General features: G+C 64.5%; 1 protein-coding gene across 1 annotated transcript in view; it reads right to left on the minus strand.

Annotated features, from left to right (window-relative positions):
* HPSE2 (heparanase 2 (inactive)) overlaps positions 1–10333 on the minus strand; it is a gene marked incomplete at its 3' end in the record, with an annotated part of 123411 nt that overhangs the window by 8826 nt on the left and 104252 nt on the right. The window contains exons 6-8 of the mRNA XM_019555510.1: positions 4214–4307; positions 1752–1858; positions 989–1103 (exon numbers count right to left, since the gene is read on the minus strand). Coding sequence (XP_019411055.1) covers positions 989–1103; positions 1752–1858; positions 4214–4307 — 316 coding nt within the window. The remainder of the gene's footprint in view (positions 1–988; positions 1104–1751; positions 1859–4213; positions 4308–10333) is intronic.

Here is a 10333-nt window from a genome sequence, read left to right on the forward strand (position 1 = left end):
AGCCGGGCTGACGCCGCGGCGGATGCGCCCTTCTCTCAGCACCCGCGGGCCCGGGCCCAGCCGCCGGCGGCGGAAACGTCTCCGTCGCGGGGATCGCGTTTCCCGGCGCGGCCGCTTTCATCTCCCGGCCGCTCCCACGGGGGCACGGGCACGGGCACGCGCTGAGCCGGCGGCGCGGGGCCTGTCCTCGCTGATGCGCGGTGCGGCTCCGGGCCCTCACCCCTGCAGCCCCCGCCCGGGAGCCGGGGGCTTTACTGCTGCTGCCCCGCCGGGGGGGGGGCGGCGGCTCTGACCGCGGTGCAGTGGGGCGCACCCGGCAGCCGGGCAAGGCCCTGCCCAGGCCCCGGGGACGGAGCCGGCTGGCTTGCCCCCCCCGGCGGGGTCGGCCGCCGGCACCGGGACCAGCCTCGTAAATGCCTTGCAGCGGGATGCGCTCACGCGGGGCAGGATTTACGAGCCCGAGGAAAGATGAAAAGAAAACCTGCTCCGCTGCAGGCGGGGTTACAGGGGGCTCCGCGCCTGCCCGCGGCTCCTCACGCGCACGGCGGGCGACCCGGCCCCGGGCAGGCCCCACCGTGCCCCCTCCCTGGCGGCGGCGCCCTGGCCCGTGCCGCGCGCCCCGGCTCTGCTTTGGCTGAAGTCTCGGCTCCAGAGGTAACGCTCCCCCATCTGCTTTCAACATGTTGTGTTTGACATTAACTAATGTCTCCTATTAGCATTGAAAGAAACAGATCTGGAAAAATTCATTTCCAAGCCGAGTTCAAACAGGCCACAAGGAGAAACGGATCCGCGGCTGCACACAGGATTGTTTTGTGGTGAAGCCAAGAGTCTGCGAAGCGGGTCAAGGGTAAAGAAGACAAGCACTTATCTCTCTGATTTACTAACTGGCAGGAGCAAAGGGAAGGGGAAATCCACCCGGCTGCAAAGCGGGGAGGAGGTGGATGGCGGAGATGGGGGCGCGGGTCGGGCGGCGCCTGGGCACACCTACCGGCAGCGGGTTGAAGTTCTGGTCCACGAGGTGGTTGTGCCCGTGGTCGAAGAACGAGTGCCGCATCACCACGTCAATGCCCTGGTGCGCCAGCATCCCCAGGGTGTTCAGCCACCTGGATGGGGACAGAGCCACGTCGGGCTGGGCCAAGAGCTCCCCAGGCAGCCGGATGCCCCCAGCGGGGCTCGGCACTGGGGTCCCGGGGACCAGCGAGGCAGAGGCCGGGACTGGCACGCCATTGTGCCACGGTGAACGAACTGCGGGATCTCAGCATGTCCTGCAAACGGGACGCCCGGCACTGCCTGCACACACACAGCCTGTCACCTCTGCCCCCCATGCCAGGCATACATGCCAGCCCGTCCCACTGCACACGGCCCTGTGCACACCTCGCACGCACGCTGCACTCTTCCATACCACTCCTCCTTTCTCCCCCTGCATAGGACCGGAAGCACCGTGCATGCATGCACATGCATGCACTTCCTCATTAGCGTCCCCCACCACTGCACCCAGCACCCTTGGACCTCAGGAGCCCATAGCCACAGCCCCACAACTTGCTCCGGAGGTGGGAGCGTGCTCTAAGCCTCCAGCTCTTGCAGCCAGCACCAGAGCTACGCAGCGGAGCTGTGCAATGGCATCCATGTGCCATGCCACACCCCGGGCAGCCCTGGACGGGAGCTGGATCCCACCCCAGAGCCCTGCTGTGAATCCAGAGCGACTCCAGCTCTGGACGGCCCCGGTGCCCAGCCCAGCTGCACTGACTCACAGGAACCCGGCTGCGAAGGAGTCCGAGAGGTTGGTCATGGCTCCTGTGGAGCTGGCCCCGACGCCTTCCAGCCAGATCCTCTTCCCAGGCGTGTAGACGTTCACAACCTGCGTGTGGGATGGAGGAGAGTGCCTGAGCCCGGGCTCGGCCAGAGCAGTGCGTCACGGGGCGAGAGACCCCTCCGCTGGGTACTGCGGGGCCCCTTCTTCCCAGTGCCCCCAATGCCTGCCCAGCACGGACCACAAGGACCCCCGCTCTCACCGGACACCAGTGTGGTGGCTGCCCCGTGCCTTCTCCTGGCCTGGGGGGGCCTGTCGCCTCTCTGCAACTCCCGTGGCTGCTGCAGCCACATCCCCGAAGGGAAGCGGTGCCAGGCCCAGGGTGCAGGGAGCTGCACCAGGTGCCCGAGTGCATCATTCTGAGCACAAGCGACAGGGATGCAGGCAGGTGCCACCCCCACCCCATGCCCTGGGCCCAACCTTCTCCTTCTCTAGGCCAGACCGAGAGCTGCCCGGAGCATTCGTGTCCCTGGGCCTGTGCCCTGTGCCCCGTGGCTGGGCAGGCGGGGCCCCCGTGTGAAGGCCACTGGGAAGCTTTGGGATCCCACCAAGAGGTTAAAGCCCCCCCACCGCAGCCGGCGCGTCAGCATCTCTGCCGGCAGCCCCCGAGGTGCTGGCGCGCTGCCGATAATTATCTAAGCCGCCACCTTCCTGCGTCAGAGAGGAAGCAATAAAACAGGAGAGTGGACAAGCCCAGCTGCTGCAATCAGCGCCGGCAGGATGCACGCTCTGCAGCCCAAGCTGGAGACCATTAGCGCCCAGCACCGCGTTCCCAGTCTCCCTGGCCCCAGCCGCGCTGCTCCGGGGCTCCCCGAGGCTTTCGGCCCTGGCAGAGGTCAGAGGTCAGCCCCACCTGCCCTAGCACCCATGCCCAGCCCAGCTGGGGGGGGGGGGGAGGCAGAGGACACAGAGCCTGGGAACACCCTCTGCAACAGACGCTGGCCCCTCGGGGTGTCCCTATGCCCCTATCCCCAGCCCAGCCCCGACACCCTGAGGGCTGTGCTCCAGCTCCCCCGTGCCCTGGTCCTGCCCAACCCTACCATGGGCCTTTGCAGCCTTCCAGGCAGAGACACGAGCCCCTTCCTGCACCTGCCCAGGACCCCCTGCCTCGCGCGGGCAGCCGAAACTGTGGGCACAAGGGTGGTGACCGCGCTCCCTGCCTCGGCCAGGCCCTGCGCTCCCATAGACAAGGCCCAGCTGCAGGCTCCCCATGGCCCCCCGGGCAGGGACATGCTGGGACCCCTCCTCCGGCTGCAGGACGCGCAGCTGCTCCGCGGCCCCGGCGCTGCCTCGAGCGCGCCCCAGCCTCAGCTGTCCGCCAGTGGCGCAAGCCACGCAGAGCAGTGGGCCCCTGCGCCGCGAGCTGACAGCAGCTGGGTTTTATAAGGCAGTCAAAACACCAGCCCCAGGGAGGAAACCACTGCGGTTCTTCGCGCCCAGGGAGAATTGCTCCAGCGGCAGACGTGAGAGCCACAGCTTGGCTCGCGGCACCCGCCGGGAGCAGGGCAGGGACCCCCACGGGTCCCCTTCACCGGTAAGCAGCGAGGGCCCTCTGCGCTATGTGGCTTCAGGGCAGTATCTCGTCTGCCCGCCAGGTTACCCCCGAGCTGAGACCAGCGTCGCATCCGCACAGTGCTCCGGGCAGGCCGCCGAGCCCGGCTGAGGGACGGGGTTAGGCAGCAGCTCCCGCCTTGTGACACGGCTGCCAGCGTCGGAGGCGCGCCTGTGTGGACAAGGCCGCGGTGCTGCAGCCAGCCCCCACGCCTCTTCTCGGTGGCCGAGAGCCAGGGGGGTCAGAGCCGTGCTTACGTTCCCCATTGCTCCCCAATGGTTCCTGTCCCCCAAAATGCTTCTCACCCCCTCCCCACGTGCTCCTGTAACCACGCCCGACCCCGGCCCTGACATCCGTGCCCTGTGCAGTGCCCAGACACTTGCCCCGCAGCCCAGCCCTGCATGCAGACGGGTGCAGACCGGAGGGTTTTGCCTTCCTCTGTATCGGGGCACGGCCTTTCTCTGGCATCTCTTGATCGTACATTAGTAACTGTTCACAGAAGCAGGACGGTGGCTGCTGTGGTTTCCCTGCTCCATGCGTGGCAGGTTCACACGGATGTCTTGTGTGGTGCTGGCAGTTTTACCAAGAGGTCAGACGATGGGTTTGTCTGGGCTGATCCGACCCCGCAGGCCTGCACCAGCCCCATGGCTCCCTTCCCCGCTGGCCGCGTGACAGCCAAGAGCCCCGCAGGCCGTGGGCAGCAGCAGACACGAAGCCCCGTGGCCAAGCCCCTGCCTCTCCCACTGCTGCCTGCTAACTCCAGCCCCGACATGCTGCGTCCAGACGATCTGGCCATGCCCCTGCGAGACATGGTGCCCCTCGCCCGTCCCGGCCCCCTCACACTCACGCACTTTCTGGATCTTCCTGATCTGGTCGGAAAGCGTGTCCAGCAGGCGCGTTTTCAGGAAGTCCGTCACTTTGGCCACGCGGCTGTCAATGTAGTAACTGGAAGGACAACGAGAAGGCAAGAATCAGGTAGGGTCTACCCCGGTGAGCTGGCAGCTACTGCCCCTCACCCTGGCACCTGGTCCTCTGTGAAGGAGCTTGCCCTGCTGCCCTCACCGCGCAGACCCCCACAGAGGTGCTTGGTGCCATGCCACTGTCGGTGCTGCCAGGGCCGAGTCTGAGATTGATTACTCACCAGGGTGCCCATGGAGCCGCGACGTCCACACACCTCCCTGGCAGGCCACGGGCCCCCGGGGCACTCGTGTCCACGCTTGCTCGGCTGCACCTACCTCAAGCATCTTCATGCCTGCAGCAAGCGGCGGGGTGCTGGGGATAGGGCAGGCAGTGAATGCACACAGATCATGCAGCCGGGAGAAGCCCAGCTGCCTTGGGGTCATCCTGCACGGTCCCCCGTGGCACCCCAAACCCTAGCAGGGCACTGGGTGTGGAAGGGGCTGTGACCCTGGGACAAAGGAGCATCAGAGCCTGATGCTCCCACTACAAAGATGCTGGGGGCAAGAGTCCTCCAGCCCCAGGAGCTGCCTGCCGGGCTCTCCGGTGCGGCCAGGGCTGTGGTGGGCTCCAGCTCCTGTCCTGGGCGGCTGATGTTTCTCATGCAGAACAAGACTGCAGAGAAGTAAAGGCCTCGTTAGAAATGATCTGTCCTGACGTGCCGGGCAGTGTCCAGGGGACTTCCCCTTCTGCAGGGAGAGAGCAGGCTCTCTTGCTGGGTATCCAAGACTGCTCTTGCCCCTCGTTGCTGGCATCCCCAGGCCTTCCAGGCACGGGGGGAAGTTGAGCACAACTTGTAATCGCCTTCGGCACCTGGGTGAGCTCCAGCTGCACACAGAGAGACTTCCCTCCCACGACGGCTAGTGACCGGCTCACTCCAAACACCTGGTAGCGACGTGCACAACGACAGACGTGCCACAGAGCCAGTGAAGGAGACAGGGCAGGGCCAGGCGACCAAGGGACTTCTGGGGACAGCTCTGCCCTCTGTGCCCTGGGCATGGGCAGCAGGCTGGAAGGATGCAACGGAGCCCGGGGGAAGCCCGGACACTGAGCCACATGTGGGGAGCACGGAGCAGCCCGGGCCACCTGCTTCCAGGCGCTGGGGGCGGCGGGGACAGAGGATATAGGAGCACCGCACGTATCCCTGGGAGCTGCACTTCCCCTGCAAGAAGGGCACCGGTGCCCCACAGATGCACAGGGCAGCCCCAGCCCATGCCTGGAGGGCAAGCCTCAACTCGAGGGGGATCTTTAGCAGGGCTGCCTGGTGGGTCCCAAGGTGACTGAGACCCGTCCGGAGAAGCTGCAGGTCTTTCCGCAGGAGGGAGCAGGCTGGGATGCCTCCCCTTGTCCTTCCTTGCTCACTCCTCTGCTCCCCTTGAAACGAGCTGCGCTGGGTCCCCTCCAAGCCCTCCAGTGCAGGGGGAGCTTCCAGCATGCCTGGCCTTCCTGCTATCAAGAGACTGCAAGTACAGTGATAGCGATGGTCTTCACACACCACTCAGCTCTGCCACGTCTGTGCCACCGAGTCCCTGGCCACGCAGGAGCCGCGGCGTCCTGAATAGCAGGTGGGGCTGGGGCCAAGAGACACCAGACGTTTCTTCCGTAGGGTGGAAAGCAAGAGCGGTGGAGGGCAGGAGGGCGGCAGGTGCATGGATATCAGGAGGTCCCAACGTGCTCGACAGCCATGTGGATCAAGGAGGATGCAAAGAGCCCAGGTGCAAGGCGAGGCCGTGGCCAACGTGGATTCGTAACGGCTGCAGCTCCGAAGCACCCACGGGCTTTCGAGCTGCAGAGGCCGGGTTGTCCCATCGGGGGGCCTGGCCCCCTTCCTGCAGCGCCGCGCATGCCCCGTGACTCCTGCCCTTGGTGCTGGGCATCAGAGAGAGGCAGGAGCCCGTTTTCCGAGCTATCGGGAGGTGGAAGGAGAGAAGTGGGTCTGGTTTGGCCACATGCCGGCAAGGAGAGTCTCTGGGCAAATCTCTGGAAGGATCAGCGCTGAGGAGGAAGGGGATTTATTCAGCCTCACAGTGAGGGGGGTAACCAAGAGATCAGAGGGGAACAAGAAACAGGCAGCCTTAACATCCAGACTCCTCGAAGGAGCCGCACGCAGGGCCACGGCGGAGGATTCACGGTGTGGCATGCTTTGCTGGGGTGCAGACGGAGCAGACGACGCCACGGGAGTTGTGGCGGCTGCTTGTACGTCTTGCGCTGCCACCCGCTGCAGCAGGGACCCCGGGCTGGGGGGCGTCATAAATCCCACCGAAGTGGCTGCGGGGGCTCAGGCTCTGGGGCAGGGGGTGCACAAGCTTTCCTCTCTCCAAGCTCTCCAAGCCGTTGCTGTCCTTCCAAGGATGGCGTGCCTTGGACGCCAGCGCTGGAGCAGCCTTTGGAGCAGGGGAAAGGGTGCTGGGTTCAGTGTGCCACGGGTGCGAGGGCCGTGCGCTCATGAAAGCAGCGTGGCCGCAGGCAGCCTGCAGCAGGGGAGGACTGGGCATCGGCACCATGCTTTGCAGCCTCTCCCGGGATCCACAGCGTCTACTCAGCATGGCTGCAGAGAGAGACGGTCTGGGCATGCAGCATGGAGGTGCTGGGCACCATGGCATGGCCCAGGCCTGCTTCTCTGCGGCCAGGAGGAGGAAGTGCTGGGCAGAGGGTGCTCGGTGCGTTGGAGCCTTTGGTCAGCAGCTGCAGTCCTGCAGCGGTCAGCGAGGTGCCCGCGCTGCATCCACGACTCCTGGCATCGCACAAAACCAGTCCAGTGGCTCGGGGCAAAAGCAGTGCAGGGTAGAAACCAGCCCAGACGGAGGCAGCACTGGCCAAGAGCCAGCAGAGATGGATGCAGGACGGAGCTGCTCCTTGAGACGGTCTCCGAGGGCTTGCAGCTAAAAGGGATGGGATGAGAAGCATGAGGCCAGCTTGACTCCGCACCCCAGAGCCGAGGAGCCCGTGATGAATGCAGGAAGGAAAAGCCCGAGCTGTCAGCCAAGAGAGGTGCAGCGGCACGTCTCGCAGCAGCAGATAACGCGCTCTTGGAGGGGTGCCTGGCTCCGGGACAGGCCGTCAGCGGAGACGAGAACGAGCCCGTGGCTGATGTCTGCAGTGAGCAGACGAGCCGGCGCCAAAGCCGCCCTGCCAGTGCAGAGGCCACGGGAAGGCTGACGTGTGGTGCGCACGATCTGGGCAGCACGAAGGGGACTGCCAGCTGTGGGCCATGGTGGGCTCCTGCAGCTGGCACGTCCCACGTTTAGGACATTACTGCGGTGGCCACTGCCAAGCCAGGGCACAGGCAGAAAGTGGCCCAGCGAGCTACCCGCCATGCTCAGGAAAGGCCTTTCTGCCCGCTGCTCTGGGGAGCCTGTCTGCACCATCCACACCCCTGGAGCCAGCCCGCGAAATGATGCCCCCTGCACGAAGAGAGCGAGGGCGAGCGGGACTGCAAACACTGGCTCCTGGGGACACGTGGGCAAAGATCATGGGAGAGCCATGTGTTTTTCCTGGTGGAAGTATCGCTGCCCCCATTCGACGTGGGCCACGAGGGCACACAGCGGGGCAGGACATGCCGAAGGCCACACAGAGCCAGTGGCAGGAGGGGAACACAGTCTGGGTTTCTCTTCCCTGCCCACCAGACCCTGCCATGCTCCTGGTCCACTGACCATGCAGGAATCCAGGCTTTCCTTCTGGTGCCGTACGTGGCTGTGCATCTGGACCGCGCTTTGCAGCCGTGCTGTACGTGTCCTGTTCCACTCCTCGCATCGCCCTCCAAACCGCTGTGTCTGCAGCTCCGGTGCAGACATGGTAGTGTGGCCATGAAACCCGGGCCCGGCTGGTGAAGCTGAAGCCCAAGCGTGGGCTCTGATGGGAGCAGATGGGCCCACTAATACTGGCTCACACCAGGTCCCAAAGCCCCTCAGGACGAGGGCACAAGGGAGGTGGAGAAGGAAAGTCCTGGAGCCAGGAGGGTGCAGACAGCCACTTTCTCCATGGCTGGCATGGGGGGGCCGAGCCGAGTCCTGGGCCTGGCTGCCCGCAGTGAGCACGAGGCCCCGGCTGTTCCCGCCGGCCCGGCAGAGCTGGGGAGCGGTGCCCCCTCTCCGGGAAACCGCAGAGCCGGAGATAGGCAGCTGCTCCAAGTCCTCTTTGCCTAGGGACATTTCTGCCAAAAACTCCAATGCTGACATTTTCCCACTGACATTTTTGAGTCCGGGGCCAAACTAGTTTGATGAAAAAGAATGAAATTTTCTGTGGGAAAACAGGCGCTTTTCATGGAAAAATCCCCTTGGTAGGAAATCAGATTATCCCGCCCAGGCCAGCTGCCGAAGCTGCAGCCGCAGGCACTCGCCCCCTCCGGCTGGCACTGCCGACCCACCGCAGCTGGGCCAAATGCTCCATGGGGTTTAAACCAGATGCTTGGGGCCGTTTCACCTGCGTGCTGCACTCTGCTCCTCAGCCGAGCCCTCGGCTCCAACAGGGGAGCTGGGCCTTCTGCACGGGCACCTGACTCCGGCAGCTGGGGCTGGAAGCAAAAGGCTGAGCATCGCCTGTCGTGGTCACGGGCGAGGGCTGGCGTGGACAGAGCAACCCGCTGCAGTGGAGAAGGCCTTGTTCGCACTGAGCTCACACTGCTCTGCGTGTGCAAGAGGCTCCTGCTGTGCCACGTAGCCCCAGGACTACGCGGGGCTGAGGTGCACGTGGGGACACGGCCACGTGCGGCACTGGAGCCGCGAAGGAGCCTGGCTGTGCCTCGCAGCCCCGTTTGCTTCTGGATCTTGCAAGCCTTCCCCAGAGCCCTGCAATTAGCTGTTTGGGACCATTAGCCTCTGAGGGTCGTTAATGAAGGGAGCCACCGGCTGCCAGGCAGCTGGTTTTGTTTACCTCTGCTTTTATTTTAAAGAGGAACCTTTGCCCCCTCTTCTTTGACCCCTTCTTTCATTTCAGCTAATTACATTACAGCCAACTTCCCCGCGCTCAGGAATTTCCGGATCTACTTTGTCGCCTGCTGCTACAGGCAGAGTCTGCCTGGAGTTAGAGGGATGGTGCCCGTTCCCGTGCTGACGGCCTGCCGGCCGCCGGGAGGGAGCGCTGGGCTACCGTGCAGGGAGCGGCCCGCCGGCAGTCACCCACGGGGTGAGGGTGCCCCCGGCTCCTGCAGACATTGCTCTGCATTGTCGGGGCCTTCCCTTTCCTCCCAGGCTCCTGTGGCCTGAGCGCATGCCTGGTCTCAGGACCCATGTGCTCAGATTCCCCCTGTGGACATCCCCTCCTCCATGCTGGGGGGGACCCCCCAATCCAGGTGACTCCAGGGGTGCATGCAACACACCTCACCCCAGCACAGACCCCGATGCACACATCCCATGCTCCACCCTGGCGCTTCTAACACCCTCTTGGAACTCACCCTCCTGCCGGCTGACACCAGCCCGGACATAGTGGGGATCACGGAAACATGGTGGGACGAAACGCATGACTGGGCAGTGAATGTCAAGGGCTATAGGCTGTACAGGAGGGACAGGATAGGAAAGAGGGGTGGGGGCGTGGTGCTCTATATTAAGGAGGAATACACAACCTCGTTAATTAGCAAGGAGTCAGGGGAGGGGCACTCTGAAGTGCTTTGGGTTAGAGTACAAGGCAGTCGAGGGGAAAGGGACTTAACGGTGGGAGTCTATTACAGACCTCCCAACCAGGGAGAAGAGCTTGACCAGGAATTCTTGGGTCAGCTCACGGAGGTGGCGAAGGCTAAGGACGTGGTAGTCATGGGGGACCTGAACCTCCCGGACATCTGCTGGGAGGAGCAGTCAGCCAGGTCTGACCGCTCACGTCAGTTCTTGGCCAGAGTGCAGGACCTCCACCTAACCCAGGAGTGCACAGCCACCCCAGGGGAGACACCTTGTTGGACTTGGTGCTGGCCAAGATGACCTGGTGAGGGGGCTGCGGGTGCTCGACCACCCGGGCGACAGCGATCATCGCCTGCTGGGATTCACCATCCAGCGCAAGGTGGCAAAGGCTGGCAGCAAGGCAGC

This window comes from Crocodylus porosus, unplaced genomic scaffold (genome assembly GCF_001723895.1).
Source record: "Crocodylus porosus isolate Cpor-Errol unplaced genomic scaffold, CroPor_comp1, whole genome shotgun sequence".
Taxonomy (NCBI): Eukaryota; Metazoa; Chordata; order Crocodylia; family Crocodylidae; genus Crocodylus; species Crocodylus porosus.